The 22,237-nt window shown below is 42.5% G+C and overlaps 1 protein-coding gene across 2 annotated transcripts in view; it reads right to left on the bottom strand.

Annotated features, from left to right (window-relative positions):
- Positions 1-21,085, bottom strand: part of CAV1 (caveolin 1) — a 36,579-nt gene extending 15,494 nt beyond the window's left edge. Inside the window, exons 1-2 of one of the 2 annotated variants that reach the window (XM_054495517.2) lie at positions 20,540-21,085; positions 18,913-19,077 (exon numbers count right to left, since the gene is read on the bottom strand). In XM_054495517.2, coding sequence (XP_054351492.1) covers positions 18,913-19,077; positions 20,540-20,569 — 195 coding nt within the window. In that variant the 5' untranslated portion in view covers positions 20,570-21,085. Of the gene's footprint in view, positions 1-18,912; positions 19,078-19,213; positions 19,241-20,539 lie in introns of those variants that run through there. The other variant, XM_054495518.2, reaches the window with a different exon arrangement.
- Positions 21,086-22,237: the final 1,152 nt, after the last annotated feature.

Raw genomic sequence — 22,237 nt, 5'->3', positions numbered from 1 at the left:
ACTCGGGGCACTCATGTTTGCCATCTTTCAGGAGAAATAACCACAACCCCTCCAAGTGTTGAAAGTTCTGTCCCAGATAGAAAAATCCTACCTTGTTTAATGTATGAAAATCTTATTTTATCCAAACATACAATTACAGGGATTCATCCAGAGGCCTGGATTCCTCGCTAAATTCTGTGTTTACACTTGGGAGTTTGTTATTCTTCAAACTTCTGGGCATGTCATGGGACAAATCTGAATGATTGCCACACTAAAGAAAATAAAAGTTCTTTCTTTTCTATCAAAGACACAAGAAACGGAAATGTCTTCATCATTTTCAGGCTACCCATTGGTCTGCATGCACATTTGTTTGAACTACAGCTTTTTAAACACCATTAGCGTCTTTTCAGTTTCTACAAAACACTTCCTCATGGCAGAGGTTGTTTCCTACTATTCAGCTAAGTCAAACTAGGGTTACTAATAGCTTTCGTCTTACCTCATTGCTGGAATATTTTTTCCTCCAGTGCTTCTAGTCTGTTTACTAAACACACAGAAAATGAATGAAATAAATCTCTGCAGGTTTGAACATTGCTTGGCAAGTGAGGAAAAATATATACACTAGGGTTCTTGCAAAGTCTAGGCAAGGATAATTACAGCCCATTATACGGAATTGTTTGATACGCTGTATAATGTGGCTGTCAAGACGCAGTCCCCAACCTCTACAACAGGGTTTTTCTACCTGGACACCATTAACATTTTGGGTCCAATGATTCTTCATTACTGGAGTGTGGGTGGGGGTACTGTCCTGTGCACTGTTGGATGATTATAAGCATCCCCGCTTCTCTACCCAAGTCGAGCCAGAAGCATCTCCCAAATCGTGACAACTAAAACTATCTCCAGACAATGCCAAATATCCCCTGGAAGGGAAAAAAAACTCTCCCTTGATTGAGAACTACCACACTAGACAATAAGAATACAATGTAATAAGATACAATTTGAAGTTGAGAAATATTTCTAGCCTAGAACGCTTGTTTATTTATTGCAGGCACTTTTGCCTTGCTGTACTGTGACTTTGTGAGTTCATTCTTCATTTATCCAATATTTATGAAGCATCTACATTTTGAGGACGGAGTAAGTGAAATGAGGAAACAGGACCAGGAGAAGGTCAATGAGCTGGCCATGGGTAACTGAAAAGGGGACAGCGCCTATAAAATAGAGACGGCCTCTGGCTTCTCAGGCTCACTCAGGAATCATTACCAAGGAAGGGTGATCTCCTTCTACGGTGCACTGTCTTACTTTTAAGGTAAGAGAGGAAGTCATTTTCATGCTTGCCTCTCTAAATCACTAACCTCTAGAATTCAGACTGGAATCTTGAGTATTTCTCGCAGGACAATCCTCAAACCCTTTTCTACATCAAGGACTCCCCATTTGCTATTGATTTTGCCTGGAGCACTCCTTCAGCACTCTGCACTTGGCTCACTTTGAGTTATTCATAATGTTTTAACCTAAATGTTTTTTCTTCAATGACTTCTTTCTAGCCCCCACCTTCTTTTCTCTCCTGGACCTTTTATTTATTTATTTTTTTCATCTAGCCTATCACATCCTTATTTAATGGAGTGTGTGTGTATGTGTATGTGTGGTTATTATTTCTGATACTAGACTCTAAGCTCCCTGGAATGTAGTAGGTAGTAAATTAATATTTGTTGAATAAATGAATGAATTAGTGAATACTGCTATTTACTAAGTGATATTTTTCTCTTTCTCCTGTTTACAAGAACACTAACCTGATAAAATCTCCCAGGGAAAGGAGAATTCTGAATGTGTTATTATCTGGCGTAAGAATTAGTGATTGCATTCATTGATTGAATTTATTTATTCTAATCCAGGCATAATTTTGGCAAAAAGGTGAACAAAATGGAAGACAAATTAATTCAGTTTTTGCTTATCAAGAAATTTGAGTTAAAACCTACAGATTTTGGCATAGCTCTGCCCATGGAGATGATGATTTCCTTAAGAATGTTTAGGTGGTCTGGAATTCAAACGCCTTCATGTTTACCTTCAGAATCATATGGCTGGGGTGTTAAGTGATGGAATTAAAATCATGCAGGGGCCTAAATGCTAAACTTTATATGGGTCAGAGAGAAACAAACTCTTTACAGCTGGGTAACGGGAAAATTTGACTCTAATTAATAGTGTTTCTGCCCTGTAGCTCTTAGTCATCTGATCCTATTGCTCACAGATGGGCTGTTAAAAAACAAACAAACAAAAAAAAAACGATAGAAATGGGGCCATGTGAACTAGGTGAATTTGACAACTGTCAGCACTCAGAAAGTCTGAGCACTTTTTATTTAGCTAGACCTTCTTAAGGCCACTGCTCTAACTAAAGTTGCAAGTAATTATGCACTTCTCTGTCATGTGAACTAAGATGAACTGGCTGGTTGCAAAAACGAAACAAAACAAAACAAAATCCAAACCTGAAAGTTTGTAGCCAACTTTGGAACTGATTTTCTGATCCATCTTAGAACACATACAGCCAGTTTGGTGGCAAGGATGATCAAAGGGAAGACCACAGAGTTCTGAGCCCAGATCAGAATGGGAAATGAACTCCAGCTCTTGATCTTCTTCAGTACCAAATATTTATTTGTGGTCCTTTTGCATTCAGCATGCCATCTGTTGATAGCTCAGTATTTCAAAAATGATTTAATTAAATACCACAGTCTGTATATTAACAGTTAGGATGCCGACTGGTAAAACCTAGGAAGAGGGGAATAAAAATACTACTGATGAGAGGTCTTCCACTGTCTCTTTGCGTGGGCTTTCTGCACTCTTACAGGCTTCAACTCTTGTATGAATACTGGTCAAGTGGAATCTCGGAATTTTATAAATAAAGGCAACTTAGAGATTGTCTGCTTCTGCCTCTTGATTTTATAGATGAAGAAACTACTGTCCAGAGTGTAAGTGCCTTTTCCAAGGCCCAATATAACCTGGAGGTCCATGTTCAAGAAAGGACTGAAATTCAGTCCTTTATTCTGAGGCTCAGTTTCCTTGTCTGCTCTGAGGAGTGACTGGTATCTTCTCAGTAACTTAAGGTCTCTTTTCTGTGCCAGGAGCTGGAGAAAGAATGATGTCTGCCTGTCCCTGGGCCCTGTGAAGATCTCTGTGGCCACTGGCACTTTGGGAATTTTGCTGCATGATTTGGAAAAAAACTAGTGCATGTTGTCAGCTTCATTCCTAGTATGTCTAAGCCATGAACTCAGGTGGGAAAAGGGGGAGGGGGATGATACTCTGGTGTTCTAACTGGCTAAGCTTCCTCTTGGGAAGAATTAAAAATAAACAGGCAAAGGAAAGGAAGGAACCACAGAGCTGGATTACATAAGTGATATGAGATTTGTGTTATGTACAAAGTATATCTCATGCAGTTGCTAAGGCAGTGTGCAAGAAAGAATTTTTTGAAATAGAAATTTGAGTGACAAATATCATATTCCAGTAAAAATGCCAAGGACCTCCCCAGATGAGGACCTAGTGAAATGATAACTACCCCACTGTGGCCCTTAAGGTCCTGAAAGTCTTGTCATGATAGAGTGTTTTATTATTAAGAAATTCTGAGAGTCTAAACCAGACCCAATTTTAGCTATACATTAGCAGCACCTGAGAGCCTTAAAAAAAGAATACAGAGTTCTGGGCCCCACCACAGACCAATTAAATCAGAATTTCTAGGGCTGGGGTGTTTAAAACAGTGTTTTTAAATGTTCCCCAGATGATTTGCAGCCAAGGTGAAGAACCACTGGTCTAAATTCACAGAAGGGCCAGCTTTCGCAGAGGCCACACTCTTTCATGAGTTTCTATCACAATAGGGGTTTATACAAGCTGCAAAACTGTGTGAATATGCAATGTGTAGGAGGGAGTGGATGGGCAGGCTTGCCATACAGATAATGCTTCATGCTGACCTTTTGGTATATACAATGCATGCATTTTGCAGTGTTCTATTTTTCAATGTTTACCACTTGCATTTTCAACCACTGACTGAAACAACGCCACATCAATTCCTCTTTGCCCCTAAACAAACCAAGTATCCTGCTGGCATAGGGGAAAGTGTTCATATGTATGTCTGTGTTTAATTATGAGGCTGTGTGTGAACGCTGTTATGCACCAAACTATAACTGTACAGGCAGAAGGATTTCAGAAGTTATATAGACAAATAAGGAATTTAACACATGACTATTACAAAATAACCTCTGGTGACACATTCCTGGGATTCGCCACTCTTATCACTTGGAAGATCTTCTCTCATGTCAGCTAACACTTTTTTTTTTTGAGGCAGGGTCTCACTCTGTTGCCCAGGCTGGCATGCAGTGGCACAGTCATGGCTCACTGCAGCCTCAACTTCCTGGGCTCAAGCAGTCTTCCCACTTCTCGGCCCCCCAAGTAGCTGGGACTACAGGTGCATGCCATCATGCCTGGCTAATTTTTGTATTTTTTTGTAGAGATGAGGTTTCATCATGTTGTCCAGGCTGGTCTCAAGCTTCTGGCCTCAAGCCATCTATCTACCTTGGCCTCCCAAAGTGCTGGGATTACAGGAGTGAGCCACCATGCTCAGCCTACCTAACACTTTTCTAAGTAAAAAGCTAAGTGTGCTAGCCTTTCCTCTTATTTCTTATCTTGAATGCTGATTGCGTCTGAGCAGTGCTTGTAAGTCTCATAATAACCTGACAATAACCAAAGGTAACTGTCATTCCATGTTTCCTTCCAATCCTTCCAATAAATCACCTACACGAAAGAGTCCCTCCTCAGCCTTACCTGGGGTTTCCTCTTGGCTCCTTATTCCTTTCCTTTTGCTCTTCCCTAGGGCTTCTCCAGAATCTCTACCTCCCTCTTAAGATCAAAGCAGGAACCTATTCTGAATGAGTCTGACCAATAGCAGAAGAGGTAGAGAATCTTGTATGTGACATTCTTTGAAATATTTCATTGTGCTTCTTTCAAATTATCATTAAATTATTTAGATGCTTAATTTTCTGGAACAATTGACAGACCTAGTTTGAGTCCCCACTTACTCAAGGAGGTATGGCATGTGGATTCATCTATGCGCGTGTTTACAAAAGTGACTCAACCTGGAGACCTTGGCCCCTTGGAGCTGTGGAATTATTACAAGGGGGGTTTCCATATCCATTATACTCACCAGGCATCTTGGTTTTCCACATCACAGGCTCCCACAAAAATGACAACTCTATCCTGGTATCTTCTTATTTTTATATGCTTACCTATGTGTTGCCTACTTAATATATCTGTTTTATTTCAAGTCTTTTAACATCATCTTACTTTGTATTAAACTTTATCTTATTTTTATGGGCTATTGTAATTTGTCTAAATCCCTTTGCTATTATTTTTATCACAAATGTTAACAAGGTCATTGCAATTGGTGTCATTTTTAAGTTGAGAGTCCTCTTAACTTGTTCACGCAAGTTTCTGATAAAATATTAAGTGTGCTGTGACTGTGATTCTGGCTGTATGTTAGATACCAAGTCACACCCCAAATCCACAATGCATCTCATCACTCTTTTTTGATGGCTACTTCCTAGTTCTATCTATTCTCAACTGAATAACGATCCTGGTATTTTACATTTAGCCTGTTGATAGGAAAGCTACTTGGGGTCAAATTAATGAGTCTTATATTATTACAGTAAAATCATCTCTTATTATAGGAGGCAAAAGAAGGAAACATATCTGAGAAAACAGCTGACGTTCATTTCACTTGGCACAGACACCAATAATGGAATTAATGGTGTCTGACTCTTTCAGAGTCATTAATGTGTTGTTATTGTTGTTGTTTTTTCTTTTTCCTGAAAAGAAATCTGAGATCTATGAGAAACCACTTCTGAGGCAAAGAGAAATTTCTGTGCTATTGGAATAGTGGGTTAACAGTTATCACCTCCCAGCACACAAAATCTCAGAGCTCTGTGTATTTGCATCTAGAAGTAGTAAAGCCAAAGAGAAGGAAGCAAAGGCTTGGGTTTCTCAAAGCTGTGGCCTCGTCCAGGGATGGGAGGTTTCGGATTTTTCTTTCAGGCCATTCCCTGATCTAGTCATTCCTCTCAATCTTGCCATGGTGCGGGGATAGATGGGGGGTTCAACAGGCAGTCCTTTCACCCCTCCCTTGCCAGGGGAGTTCTCCTGTAGCCAGAGACCCAGCCTCCAGCCTCCACACTCTGGACTTAAGGGCAATGTCAAACAGCAGATGATGGTATATTTTGGCATTCTGGGAATTTGCCTGTCCTGTCTGCCAGACACCTAGGAGATTAGCTTCATCCTCCATGACCCCAGGAAATCATCTGGATGCCACAGCTTGCTTACTGGAAGGTTTAGGAGAGATGTATTTGTGTCCTCCTAAACCTGGAGACTTAAAAAAAAAAGTCTAAATAACAAATAGTTTAAATATACACACATATTAGAATATGTTTTCTCTTCACCTAAGTAAATAGACTAAATGTTTTTGAATTTATTTAAGTTCTTGAATTTTTTTTTCCAACAAGGTTTTCAAATATGGCCAATAGGGACAAAAGTGGCAAAGGAAGAAAGACACTCAATAATGTAATCCCAGTGTCTTTTCATTCAAAGCACACATTAACTTACTTTAAACAGAATTTCAGAGTGTCAACTGAATTCGGCATCTATTTTCTGATGTCTGACTCTGCATGGGGGCACTGGGCAGCCACAGAGGTGAGGGTGCCATCGCCCTGCTTGAAGGACACAGGCACAAAGTGAGGAGAGAAGGAAGGGAGAGGAGAGAGGACACTGAAGGACAGTGACGCAGAATGGTTGGAAGGCTTTGATGAATGCCACAGCAGAGATAAAAACAAAGGATGGTGGGGGCAAGGAGAAGAAATGGCTGATTCTGAGGAGGCCCAGATGTCAGAGGCAAGCTCCAGCAGATGACTGAGGTCTGTCAGGCAGGCTGTGGTGCGGCAGGACTCATGACGTGCTCCGTGCCTGGTGCAGGGCTGGTGCTTCCCAAATATTGGTTTAATGCCTGATATGGTTTGGCTGTGTCCCCACCCAAATCTCACCTTGAATTGCAGTTCCCATAATTTTCCCATTTTGTGGGAGATAATTGAATCATGGTGGTGGTTTCCCCCATACTGTTCTTGTGGTAATGATAAGTCCCACGAAATCTGATGCTTTTATAAGGGGTTTCCCCTTTTGCTTGGCTCTCAATTCTGTCTGCCACCATGTAAGATGTGCCTTTCACCTTCCTCCATGATTGTGAAGCCTCCCCAGGCATGTGGAACTGTGAGTCCATTAAACCTCTTTTTTTAAATACATCACCCAATCCCGGATATGTCTTTATCAGCAGCGTGAAAACAGACTAATACAATGCCCTTTCTGGGACAGAACATTATATGAGAATGACTCTTATTCCTAGCTTTAGACCTAGAGAAATAGAGGGACTTACCCAAAATAGTTTGGTGAATTTGTGGTTATTAATTGTTTTAGACAATTTCTCTTCCTACTAAAAAGCCTCGCTCTCAAGAACAAGCAAGGAAGAGAGATCTGTGAAGCTAACCAAAATAATTAGTGGTGAAATCTAATGAACGCAGTTCCACTTCCTTGACATATTTTGGTATGCCCATTTCCAGCCATATATTACTTCTAAGAAGATAGAAAATATATACAGTGAACCATGATTGCTGAGACATTTTAATTGTTCTTCTTAGAGATTAATGGTGCCTTGTAAAATGCACTATTAAATCTGTTTCTTCCTTCTGGCGTTTGTTTTTGAGAACAAATATGTAATTACTAGGGAGGAAGTCTCAGAGAAACAATTTGCCATATTCCATAGGCATTTCTCCTACCAACATAAAACTCAGGTTTTTCTCAATTGTTTCCTGCTTTTACAATGTATTGGTGTGGTCCCACAAATGTCTGTAGAAATTGAGCAGGCAAATTGAGAACCTTAAAAGGAGCTGTTTAGTGCAAAGTAGGTGTCAGGACCTGCTTCCTTTCCTCATGCTTACCCCTCCCTGTATATCCAGACAGAATCAGCCCCACCCCAGGGTCTCTGGCCAACTTGGGTGATCAGGGGCACTTTAAAGATTTAAGCGATTCAACCTTATCCACCACTGCAACGTGTCTAGCTCTATTTCTAGTCACTGGAAGTTCTACTCTAGTTCTACTCTGGCCACACCTGCCCTTTGTACCCCATTTCTGGTCTTTGGGGCTTAATCCTCCCTGCCCAGCATCCACATTCCTTGAAGCCTGGGGTTTTACATTGGTCCTTCTCCTTCCTCAAACCACCTGCCAAGATCTAGGGTCTGATCCTAGAAGCTCATACCTGTCACTCCCAACAGAGATCGTGTCTGGAATCACCATAAGCTGCTCACCCAGTGTGAGGACACCGTCATCTCTTTCCATATTGTGGTCACACTAATGGCTTCTGGGATCATGACTTATTACAGAGAGGCACTGGAGGACAGCGGTTAAGAATCCGGGCTTTGGAGTTTCACTACCTGGGTTCAAACCCTAACTCTACCACTTCCTGCCTGTGTTATTCTGGCAATCTGCTAAGCCTGAGTTTCCTTATCTGCAAAAGGAATATGATGATGATAATAATAATAGTACCCATCTCATAGGGCCATTGGAGGTGTCAGTAAAATGATCTTTGTCACCCAGTCAGCCTATAGGGAGTGCTGGAAGAAGCACCCCATCTCCTGTCTCACTCCCACTTGCACAAACCCCCTTGGTTTGCCCCATTGCACCGAGAGCCCTTTAAAGGGGATATCTCATCAGATATGGTTCTGATAAGTGCAGGATGCAGCTTTTCAAAACTTCACTTTTAAATTGCTGTGAGACAGAATATTGAGCACATATGTACACCCTCAAAAGTTATTTAAATCTTCTTGAAAGTAAAAACTTTTGGTTTTTTAATTGCCAGCACAGCTAATGAGGATTAAGAGGAAATGGTTGTGTCTTTAGGAATATGTAGTTCCCCTTTCATGAAATAATGACCAACAAGAGACATGACTCCGTTTTTAATGGCTTTTTTTCTGGCCTAAAAAGCCGTCTGTGGGTCGCTGTGGCCTACAACGAGACAAATGCCTTTGCTGGACAAGGAAGGCCCTGCTGATCTGGCTTCTGCTAGTATCCCTGGCTCTGGCCACATTGATCCACTGCTGGTGCCCAGAACAGGCCAGGACCCCTCAAGGCTCTGGTTGCTCCTGCTGCTCCCTCTGCTGGGACCCTGTTCCTGGTGAACATATGTTCGGCTTTGGAGACCTCTGAGAACTCTCTTCTTTGTGCTTGACTGTGGCCTGTCCTTTGATTACATGACCTCACTCAGGTTTGTTTACGTGTCTGTTTCCCCACTAAGCCCTAAACTCTTTGGGGACAAGGGCTATAATTTAACTACTCAGTCCACACCTGAGCCTGATTGGGTCATCACACATGGAAGCACTATGCACAGAAATGGTTGTTGGGAGTTGTGGAGCTGGCATATGAGATATCGTAGCCCAGCCCAGCATGGAGCAGGTGGCAGGACAGGGAGAAGGGTGCTCATGTTACTTTTTTTCCTTTGCTTCTTGTCCCCCCAGTCTCCTGCTTTCTCACTGCTTGGGCTCAGCTTCTTTTTGTTAGTCATTGCAAATAAGAAAATGTAATTGTGTTTGACATCTGCACCATGCATGAGATGAGCCACTGCCATATCTAGACACAACTTACCTTTTTACATAAAATCATCGCAACATCCTTGCTGGGATCAGGAGAAGTTTATACACTGAATGCAGCTTTTTAAAACGTCGCCTTTAAATTGCTATGAGATAGAATATTAAGAACATATATACAACATCAAAACTTAAGTCTCTTTGAAAGTAAAAGCGTCTGGTTCTCAATGGCCAGCACAACTAATGATGGTTAAAGGGAAACTCGGTTGTGTCTTTAGGAATATGTACTTCCTCTGCCATAAAATAATGACCAACAAGAGACATCTTCTCGAGGTTCAATAAAGAAAACAAGATGTATTTCATATCTGAAACATCAACACAGTTCCCATGAAAGGCAGGAAATTTGTATTCTGTGCAGGTGTAATTCTGTTCTACCAACTAATTCCCTTGGTAGTTGCATAGCCTGTGGATCATGCAGATTTCCTTTAAGACAAAATTAAATACACTTCCCCCACCCTAAACAATGGTTCATGTGCAAGCATGCCATTTTATGTTTCCTGGACTAACTGAAAAATAGTTTAAACTATGTTAAACATTTACATCTTTTACTGAGTAGCTGAGAAAATATGTGATGGAAGGATGTCAGTCTCATTAACCCTGTGTTTCAGAGAAAGAAAGATCTGAAGGTTGAGTAGATTGGAATATAAGGGATCCTCTTTTAAGTTAGGGTGCAGTTTAATGGCTGTGATAAAAGGCAGCAGACGAGTGACATTAGAGAAAGGAATCAGAGAAAGGCCGGACATGCCTGGAATGTAGAAATTTTGCCTATTCTGCTAGAAAATAGTGTGAGTAGGGACTTCCAGTATATTCCAGGTATAGGAATCAGAGACAGGCCATTGCCAATTCATTTGTGACAATATTGTTTTTTTCTTCCAAATGGGACACTTCTGAGCATGCCTGGATGCTATTACTTGGGGCTGAGTAGTGCTGGCTAGTCTGTACGAGACAACCTAGAATATATGGTCACCCCATTCTTAGGTCACTCTGAGGCTCTAAGCTTGCAGTTGGCTTTAAGCCCAAGTAGGCTGAAGGGATGGAGAACCACCGAGCAAGTTGATTTGGGAGCCCTCCACGGTGTTTCAAAACTCTCTGGCAGCGTTTTAAATGGCCTAACCTGCAAGTATTCTACTAGCAGGGAAAACATCTACAACTTTGCTGTGTATCTTATTTGCTCTCTTCAGGTAGAATCAACCAGGGTGTATATCTTTAAGCCAACCTTGGGTACAGTCATTTCTAAATCTGACTTCACAGTGTAATCATTTGAAGACTGATCATTTAAAACTCTCAAAAATACAGACACTCAGGCTCCACCTCTAGATATTCTAATATAATATATCTGGGCCGGGTGCAGTGGCTCACGCCTATAATCCCAGCACTTTGGGAGGCCGAGGCGAGTGGATCACAAGGTCAGGAGATTGAGACCATCCTGGCTAACATGGTGACACCCCGTCTCTACTAAAAAATAGAAAAAATTAGCCGGCCGTGGTGGCAGGCGCCTGTAGTCCCAGCTACTTGGGAGGGCAGGAGAATGGCGTGAACCCGGGAGGTGGAGCTTGCAGTGAGCCGAGATCATGCCACTGCACTCCAGCCTGGGTGACAGAGTGAGACTCTGCCTCAAAAAAAAAAAAATATATATATATATATATATTATAAATACTATATATATATTTTATATATATATCTGAGGTGGGCCCAGGCATCTGTATTTGTAAACATTCCTCTGATTCTTTTGACACCTAGCCAAATTTGATAGTGCTTTTGGGTTTATAAAGAGGCTATGGGGTTTTTAAAAGGCTGCAAATTACAATTTTTATTTTTTTTTTTGTGATGGAGTCTCACTCTGTCGCCCAGGCTGGAGTGCAGTGGCTCAATCTTGGCACACTGTAACTTCTGCCTCCCAGGTTAAAGCGATTCTCATGCCTCAGCCACCAAAGTAGCTGGGACTACAGGTGCATGCCACCATGCCCAGCTAATCTTTTGTATTTTTAGTAGAGACAGGGTTTCACCATGTTGGCCAGGCTGGTCTCAAACTCCTGACCTCAGTTGATCCGCCTGCCTTGGCCTCCCAATCAATGTTTCAACAGGAGGATTAGAAGTTGAGAGCCAGTATGTGAGGAGAGGATATTAGAGAGGAATTGAAATATTTTCTACAATTTAATTACAATTTTTATAAGACTGAAACAGAAGCAAATTGCCTAAAAATATATATTCCTATTTTGCCTTGTTTATTTGCCCAGAAACAATTTGAAGGTTTATAAATGACATGTTGTTTGGACCAAAGATATAAAGATAGAAGATTTTAACAGACAGTAGAATTTGGTAAAGGAATCCATTAAAAGTCTGTGAAGGAATCTGCATAAAGAAAGTCAAGGAGATAGCTACAAACTCTATGTGGGCAGCATTTATATCCTGGCTAAAACAATTAGCCAGGAATTGTGGCACATCCTTGTGGTCCCAGTTACTCAGGAGTCGCTTGAGCCCAGGAGGTTGAGGCTACAGTGAGCCATGATTGTGCCATTCACTCCAGCCGGGGCAACAGAGCAAGATTTTGTCTCAAAATAAATAAATAAATAAATAAAGCAAAGAAACACAAAATAGTTTGCCCAAAATATTTCTGGGGTGTTCATTTTATTTTATTTTATTTTATTTTTTGAGACGGAGTCTCGCTGTGTCACCAGGCTGGAGTGCAGTGGCGCAATCTTGGCTCACTGCAATCTTGGCCTCCCGGGTTCAAGCCATTTTCCTGCCTCAGCTTCCCAAGTAGCTGGGATTACAAACACGTGCTACCACACCCAGCTAATTTTTGTATTTTTCATAGAGATGAGGTTTCACCATGTTGGCCAGGATGATCTTGCTCTCCTATCCTCATGATCCACCCATCTTGACCTCCCAAAGTGCTGGGATTACAGGAGTGAGTCACTGCGCCCGGCCTTTTTGGGGCATTTATTAACTGCTTTTAGACAAACAATTTTGCTCCCTATGTATAAGGTCAAATCTCATGGACTACTGAGGAAGATAAATCTATGGGCCTAATATTTTCAGTCCCTTCTTCCTCCTTGGCGTCCAGTAGGACTAGAACGCTTTCTAGTTGAAAGAGATCATGAAAGCATTAGGCCATTATGCTGAAACCATACCTGATCTGATTACGTCATGCATGCCTTTTCCTGACTGCTAAAGAAAAAGAATTTTGTGTCAGTCTCTACTTTAGAATCACCACATTCAAGTTTTAGAGAAGAAAGTTACAAAAGTTGCAAATATTTGTTTTCTAATCTTGGCACAATTCTCTTTCACTACAACAGGTTGCCTCTGAGCATCTATGTGTTAGGCATAATTTCTAGGGGCTGAGAGTGTCTTTTTTAGAAAGTTGTTTTATAACAAGTATAGTTTGCAGATCTTTTTCTCTAGGGCCTCAGATTATGGTAAAGAAGATAATAAATATGCAAGGTCTCCAGGGTGTGGAAGAAGAGTGTGTATATCTTGGAATAAAGCATCTTTGTATGAAGACAGCAGCCCTCAACTTTCCCCACAGCCAGGGGGATCATGGAAGGTCCAACCCTGCAGGTGAGCGCACATAGCCCTGTCCTCCTAGAGACCACCTGTTTCTGGTCATTCCATCACAGAGAATTATGTTTAAAAGTAGGGCAAACTAAAAAGCAGTTTCATTTGGAATATGAAAGTGTCTGTTATTTTATGGACTTGAGTGGACAGGATACACAAACAGGTGGTTTTTCAAATTACTGGACTTTCCAGATGCTGCTCACTATTGCAGCTGTTCCTACTTTCAACCCCTTAAAAGTGTAGCCAACCCTGCCATTAATTGAAAGAATATCCCACATCATGAAGCTTTTCATAATTCAAGGGTACTTGGTGCACCTTGCCTTAAATGTTAATAAATAATATGAAATCTTGTTCAGTTAAAACAGAAGTTTTTTGATTGCAGTTAATAGATGGAGGAGGGAAAAGACTCTTTTAATAAGCATTTAAAATGTATATAATTTTGGGTTGAACTTGAAATCATTTCATATGCTTAAGAATGAATAATAGCTGCCATTTTAGTATCATGCTTTGCTCAGTATTCTGAGAACAATTTCCCACTAAAGATGATCACAATGCAATTTTACAAGCTGGGGGTTCTGAATTCCATGCATGACTTCATACATGGTAGAATATCAATCACCAACTTGTGAAGCTATCTCCTAAACAAACATACAAGCAAAACTAATACTAGTGCCAACAGAAAAAGATATTAACATGGTGCCGAGACAATCTGATCTTTTAAATCTTATACTTTGATTAGATGTATATCAAATAAATAATAATTTTACAAATGACTGTTATACTGATATTAATCACCAATTGCTCTAGAATGCTTTCTAGTTGAAAGGGATCATGGAGGCATTAAACCATTGTATTAAAATCAAAACTGATCTGATTATCATGTGCGTGCATTTTCTTGACTGTTAAAGAAAAATTTGTGTCTGTGCATATTTAAGAATCATTACATTCCAATTTTAGAAAAGCAAGTTATGAATGCGTATTTCTGTTTTTCAACAAAGACCTCCTTTCAGATGTCCTGATTTGTCTCAGTGCTAACAGAATCATCTAAACACATTTTTCCTGTCATGACAATAGTCCATGGTGAATCACAATCTTATCTATTCTTCCTTAATGATACATTTCAAAATATTCATTTTGGGCAGTAACTATGTAAAAGGATGGATAACATTTTAAACTTGTTAGCCTTTAATTTCTATTAATATTACAAAAGAGGAATTGGAGGCCAGCCTGGTAACCATGATGATCCCTTCCAATTCTAAAATTCTGTCATTTTGTGCATGTATGGTTCGATCCCCAATGCCACTTCACATTGTCTTCATTTCACATCTGGACCATGATGCAATTACATCTGAACTCTTTTCTGCTCAACTAGACTGGCTACTTTTCATTACCTTCTGTACCTTCACCAGAGTCATTTTACAAAAATGTCACCTTCATTATACCACACCGATGCTTGCAGTCATTTATGACTGCCCACTGCTGACATGATGATGTCCAAACTTATCATGAGTGCTGGATTTAGAGACTCTGCATTTTACTATGATCAGTCTTTTCACCTTTATCACCTATCACTCTGCCATGTGAAATCTCAAATCCCAGTCTGACTGAGCTACTAAATCTCCCCTGTGGGAGACATTCTTTTCTCCATGCCTGGCTTATTTAGAATGCCTTCCTGTGCTTTTGCCCCAGCTATTTGCAATCCATTGTCCTCCATGACCCAATTCAAACTGCGCCTCCTTCATACCATTCTCCATTAAACCATCTGCAATACATCCTCCTTCTCTGACCCTGCTATCCTTTCCACGGCTGGCTCTCCCTAACACTTCATATTGATATCATTCCCTATTTAAAAACCTTTTTTTGTTATGCAATATTCAACACTACTGTATTTACTTTTGATTTCTTATCATATATATTGTATTTGGTCTGTTTCCAAAATGATGAGAAGGCTTACAGTAGAGACCACATAAGACAGTATGTCAGTTAAAAGGGGGAAGTGAAAATACAAAACCATATGTGGGAGAGAATAAGGAACATGAATTAATGAAACTTAAAATCCAGCTATAGATTTGAAACTGCTTCCTGGCAGTCAAGGCAGAAAAAAAAAAAAAAAAAAAAAAGGAAAAAGGACCAATCAGTTTCCATGTAGCAGTGACTTACTATTTTGGTTGTATGTATGTATTTTTTTAAAACAATTTTTACCTGTGTGCACGTTGTCTCACTAACTGTAATCTTCTTTGTGATTGCCAGGATTTATTGTAGGAATTACACAGCAAAGCATCTAATCTAGCATATTGCATGGGTTTAATAAATAAATTAATTGATGGCTAATTTTATCAGAATTATAGATTTGAAGCCATTTTATTTATCTAGAAAATCAAAATAAGTACATAATAAACATGTGAATAACAATGTGAACAAAAGAAGAAGACATAGAAATCTCAGAGGGAGAATGAAGGGTTTGAATTTGTGACCACTTTAATTAAAGGAAATTTTAAAAAGTATTCACAAGCTACTTAATATTTTTGGGTAAATGTCTATATTTGGGTAAGTTGTCTCATAATGTGGAGCAGCAAGCTTTTAGTAAGATGAGAAATTAATTTTATCGGAACTGGATTGTATACTATAATGTGTCATTATTACTAGTAAAATAGGTGATAATGCTGAACCTTCTTGAAATATAAATTCATGCCACACATGAGTTTTCTTTCCTCTCTGGAAATAAAACTGGGGTTTCATTTCTTCTCTAGAGTTTTGTTGTTGTTTTCTTTAACTTGGCAAGGGGATGCTTTTACAATGCAGAGAACACCCTAATCTGGCACTGTCCAATAGAGATTTCTGTGCTGATAGAAATGTTCTATGTCTGTGCCACTAGCTTTACCTGTTGCACACTCACAATGTGGCTAGTGTGACTAAGGAACTGAATTTTAAATTTTACTTGATATTAATTACTTGAAATTTAAATGGAAACACAAATGGCTAGTGATTACCATATTGGACATAGCAACTTTTACAGGGCTGCTTGCTTTTAGGACCAACTTTTCCTGACTTGATTGGGTACCTTTAACAATAGATTCCATTGGCCACTGTTTCTTTCTTATTATGTGAAGTTTTAAGCTACCATGCATTAGCAGTAAAGCTTTGGGTGCTTTTAAGAAGCACCCAAAATTATTGTCATGATATTTTTAAGAAGTCTATGTTGTTGGCCAGGCGTAGTGGCTCACACCTGTAATCCCAACACTTTGGGAGGCCAAGACCAGTGGATCGCTTGAGGTCAGGAGTTCAAGACCAGCCTGGCCAACATGGTGAAACCCCATCTCCACTAAAAATACAAATATTAACCCAGCATGGTGGCGTGCACCTGTAGTCCCAGCTACTCAGGAGGCTGAGACAGAAGAATTGCTTGAACCTGGGAGGTGGAGGTTGCAGTGATCTGAGATCATGCCACTGCACTCCAGCCTGGGTGGACAGAGTGAGACTCCATCTCAAAATAAATAAATAAATAAATAAAAATAAAAATAAAAAATAAAAAAGTCTATGTTGTCTAAAGTAAAATTTAGGGAAATTTATTATTTACTGTCATGGAAACTGGGAGAGAATCATCCCTGTTTCTGTTATTTTGTTTGTGCTTGTAGTTGAGGATACATATTTATAAAATAGGAGTCTCCATAAGATGTAGATAGGCCCCTGTTCATCGGCCAGGCACTCTTTGGGCAGAATTTGCATTTGTAGTCTTGGTGTCTCTCTGTAGGGCATTCTCTGAAGTCCCCTCTAGGCCAGGCATCTGAGTGAGACTGCCAAATTCTTTTCTATGTGGATTTTTTGGTTTGACTGTCTTGTTTTGCTCACAGTTCTATGAGCAACTAGTCAGGGTTTGGTTTCTTTAGGCTAGCAGGAGCTTGCTCTAGCTTTTTCTTTTAATTTCTTTAATTTGAGGATCCCCACACTTGCTCTTTGAAATGCTGTTTTGTAAACTGCTATTTCCTCCAAGCCTGTTATGTTTTTTTTCCATCTGTGTTGAAGTCTCTTTTCCCAGTGGGGCCTTTCTTTCTCAACTTAGTCATGCTATGTGTGGAGACCCACATCCACACTGTTGGCCTCTCTGACTCATCCCGGGAGGTTCGCTTGCTCCAGGGAATCTCACTCACAGTGCAGTGGAACAACAGGGAGGATCCAGTGAAGCCAGCCCTCTCAGAAATCTGCCTCTTTTCTTGGCAACTCTCCTTCTTGTTCAAAGCTACATGAGAAGGGTGGGGGTGGGGGAAAACACAAACATCCTCTCCCTTTAAGGTAATGTTTTTACTAAATAGTTTTTTAGCAATTCTATTTTCTAGTTTATAAGGTACTTTTGTTGCTGTTGCTTTTAAATATTCCATAATCCAGCTAGTCAAAAAAAGCTGCAAATGCTCCAATTTTCCTTTTTCCTACTCCAGGAAGCCAAGAGAGTCAATTCTGACAGTTTTTTTTTTCCTTCCAGTTACAGATTAAACTGTTTCCCCTTTTGAAATGTATTATTCATGAATGTAAACAGTTTGTGAACTATATAGCTCCTCCCATCCATAGATAGCAGGCGTGGTGGGTGGAAATTGCTCATCCACCTCATTGATTGCTGGGGGTTGTATAGGAGTAGATCTTCACATTGCAATCCCTGAGCCAGGATTTTTCCTTAGCCTTCCATTTCTCAGAGAAAACCCTCTGCCAAGGATGGCTCTAGCCCATGATATCCCAATCCAGATGTGTTTAGGCAATAAATTCCTCCCACTAGATTGGCTAAAAGGGTCAGAATCGAATAACAGTGATAATTTAAAACTGACCACTGAGTCAGATCTAAGTCTGGCCAATAACCCAGTCCATTTATTTTTAATCTCACCAAGCACATCCTGAAAGTATGAAAAGGAACTCCAACCTGAATGTGCCATTAGCTCAGGGCAGGCTGACCCAGGTAGCTACTAAAGAAGCAGCTTTCCACATCTAAGTGCAGGTCCATAGATAGAAGAAACCAAGAGGCATACATTGTTTTTGGTTTTGTAAATTTGCTTAGTTGTGCACAAGTGACTTGTTAGTCTAGTTAAAGTAACTTTCATATCTATATGAATAAGTACGTATTTTCTTTGTCTTTAGTCCTAGGCATTTCCATCCACTGTAGTATTTTTAAGAAAATCACTTCCCATCGTTTTAGTTGGGGGAACATGCCCATCTATCTTGTATTCTGACTCATCCTCAGCACAAGACCTGACACAATTATCTTACTGTCTTAATGCCACGTGCAGTGGGGACCTGTCACTAGACTTTCAACCTGGGAATGGATAGGAACCATCTCACCGTCCCAAGGAGTATGGGCCGTCTGTTGCTGAGGTCAACAGATTCATTTGCTAGGATAAAAGTGTAGTTATAGGAACTTCTACAAAACTCACTTTAGCTGAATTTCAGCTGAACTAACTATTGGGAGGAGATGGGGGAAGGGAGATGTAACGTTTCTGCCGACTGCGGGAGCTCCCACACATCAAACCCACAAAACTCTGTGTGTGTGTGTGTGTGTGTGTGTGTGTGTGTGTGTAGGGGGCGGGGTGGGTTGTGCGTACACGGCAATGCTAAAGAAGGATGCACCGGCTAACTGCCAGAGGAGAGCTGTCTCAGCCCTTCCCTGTTGATCGCCTTGGCTTACCTTGACCACGTCATCGTTGAGGTGTTTAGGGTCGCGGTTGACCAGGTCGATCTCCTTGGTGTGCGCGTCGTACACTTGCTTCTCGCTCAGCTCCTCTGCCATGGCCTTGTTGTTGGGCTTGTAGATGTTGCCCTGTTCCCGGATGGGAACGGTGTAGAGATGTCCCTGCAGAGGGCGGAGGGCGGACGGCCAGGAGGCGGAGGGCGGCAACGGCGGTGGGAGGAAAAATGCAAAAAGAAAAACAAGCGATCAGAAGTCAGCCTGGCGGCGGGGGAAACCTCGAGCTCGAAATCGAACTAACCGCTCCGACAGCTACGGCTCGGTGCACAGAAACCGCCTGCGCGCAGCCAGCTTTTTAAGAGGATCTCGCAGAGGACACCACACCCCTCCGTACTCTGCAGGGCGCGCCTGCCTCCCCTGCCCACCGCCAGGGGTCAGGGCAGGCCCCGCTGCGCCGTCCGCAGGTCCCCGCCCGCGCACGCCCCGCTTCAGCACGCAGGACCCGCAGGACCCGCAGGACCCGCAGGACCTCGGCGGCGAGGGGGCAGCCGCAGGCTTCTCCCGGACTCCCTAAGCCGCGCCGCTCTCGCCCTGAGCGCTTCACCTGTTTCCCGTTCCCGTCCCCGGCCCCTATTACCCCTGCCCGGGTAATCCCTTCCAGCTTTATCTAAGATCCAACAGCAGCCGCCCGACCCGCGGAATGTTCCCTTTATCGCTGCTTCTTGGCCGCGTCCCCCTCGCACCTGCCCGCGTCCCCCTCGCACCTGTCCGCGTCCCCCACCCTGCCTCGGCCCTCTCTTGTCCCTCCACGGCTCTCCCTCCTCAATCCGCCGTGATGATCACAATCCCGAAAGTTCCCATTTCTGGCGGAGCCAGGCGCCAGACCCCCTAAACGTCCTAGAACTCAGTCTCACCTGCGCAGCTCCCCCGACCCACCCTCAGAGCACTCCCAGGCTGCGGGCGGGTGGCTGAAGGGCAGCTGAGTGTTGGAAGATGAGGTTTCCACACCCGGGCAGAGCTCCAGCGCGTGGAGGGCATTGGAAGTGATGGTGGCAGTTTGGGGAGGGGAGGTCCGCCCCTCTCAGAACACCCCTGCGAGACGCCAAGATGCAGAAGGAGTTCTTGAGATGGTTCAAGAACTTTGGAAAGTGCAAACACACCGCGCGCCGCCTCCGGGACCTGCCGGTCTGGGCGCCTGGAGGGGAGTCCCAGGGACTGTCCTCAGGACTCGGATAAATGACACCTCCACCCTGCACTCCACCTCTTCGAACCCCCAGCAGGCAGGGCCGGACCGCGGGGGTCCCGCGACAAGGGAGCAACCTAGACCCATCCAGAAAACGCGTCCTGGGCCCAACAGACCCAATCTCAGAACCCCAGTCCTCTTTTCCGTGTCCTCCTAGCTTAGGGGCTCCCTAGGCCCCCTCACCATTAGGAAAACATAAAACATTCCTGGCTTCTCTTCACCTCCCCGCCCAGGCCCATTCCTCAGCGGTGCCAACGCCAGAGAAGTGCTCCGAAGTGGAGAGAGGGCTGGGGCCAGGGCAGCAGTCGGGATATTTGGAGAGGCAAATAGCAGAAGCGGACACTCCCCGCGCGCCCGGGGCGGCGCGCCCCCACCGATGCCTACCTCCGAGTCTACGTATTTGCCCCCAGACATGCTGGCCAGTGGCTGGATGAAAGCTGTGAAGAGGTTTCCCTGGGCTGTGCTTTAAGGGAACTGAGGAAGGAAGATCTCGTATTGTATGGGGGAAAAAAAAGGCGCTGGCGGGGGGCGGTGGCTGGGAGGGAGCCTCCTGGCCTCCCGCCAAAGGTTTGTTCTGCTCGCGGTTGGCCCAGACGTGCGCTGCGCCGGGTCTAGGCACATCCCCAAGGTTCTGGCAGCAGACGGCGGGGAGCGCCCGCAGCGAGCAGAGAGCGAGTGAGAACGTTTCTCCCGCGCTGGGGTGCTTGGGCAGATTATTTTAAACCTGAGGCAACATTTTCCCTGCTCTGAACCACCGAGAGGCGTCCCGGGGAGAGCGAATGTTTTCGCAGTGCATCATCTCAGCAGGGGTGGAGGGAGCCGACGCGCCTGCAGAGATGCCCAGTATGGGCAACCAAGGCGGCAGAAACAGTCCACAATCCTGCCCTGTCCTAAGCCGTCCCTTCCCACCTCCCCCACCCCCCGCCCATCGCCCAAGTTCCATCTCTGCCTTAAGACACATCTGTCTCCCTGTTTCACAGAGGGAGGGATGAAAGATGGCTAGAAACCTTTAGGTACATTTCACATCTAAACTTTGTGGATCCCTTGTGGAAGGAATCTGTGTGGGTGCCTGTGTTGTAATTTTGGTGACACTCGTTTACATCTAGTCGGTGTGGATGGAAACTTAAGCAGGCATGCAGAATTTAACATTTCCCATCCGTTTCTGAAATGTCTCCCAAACGCTTCGAAATAAGAAATGAAGATCTTTAACTTTTCTATAATTTTATTACCGATATTTTCTGGAACAATGGAATTTTATGCCAACAGGTTATGCCATATTTGCAAAATACACGAAATATTTATAATTGTGGAATTATTTAAAGCTTCAAGTTTATTACCAGAGAAGATTTTTTTTTTAATGTGCTTGGCTGTGAGGAAAGATTTGACTTTTCTAATTGACTAGACTTAAAAAGATGTGATAGCGATTAAAGTATTTTATCTGTTCCTGAATTTGGGGCTTCTGTCTTTATTGTAAAGAAGCACAAAATGAATTAAATAGTAATCAGTCATTTTACTTTTGAGCTGTAATTAATCAGGAAACTCATTATCCAGAAATGAAAGGACATGTTACTTACGCTTCCATGTGCAGTCAAAAGTCAAAGTATCACTTGAAATTATTTTTTAAAAAAAGCTGGAATACACTTGAAGGGGCACAGGTTAAAATTACAATAGAGAGGGGAATGTGGGTTGCGAGTAAGAGGGAGGAGAAAGGGAAATGGATGGAATGCTGAAAGAGTTGATTATTTAGTTAGAGAGAAGACACAAAAATATAAAAGAACTATAAAGGACAGGCTATTGTTGGTAGCAAAAATTTTTGGAACAAAAGATCAGTTTTAACTAAGAATGGCAGGGAAATTGTCACAGTGTCACAAATGTTGGCATGCCTGTAATTATGTTGGTCATTCATGATTAGCAGACTAAAGATCTTTCAAAAGTTGGGTTTTCCCAAATACCACATTAGTGGGAGCTAAATGATGAGAACTCATGGAAACAAACAGGGAAACAACAGGCACTGGGGCCCACTTGAGGGGTGGAGCGTCGGGGAGGGAGAGGAGCAGAAAAATAACTATTGGGGAGTAGGCT

Source organism: Pongo pygmaeus, chromosome 6 (genome assembly GCF_028885625.2).
Source record: "Pongo pygmaeus isolate AG05252 chromosome 6, NHGRI_mPonPyg2-v2.0_pri, whole genome shotgun sequence".
NCBI lineage: Eukaryota > Metazoa > Chordata > Mammalia > Primates > Hominidae > Pongo > Pongo pygmaeus.
The sequence above is the reverse complement of the archived record's forward strand: the minus strand, read 5'-3'. Positions and strand labels throughout refer to the sequence as shown.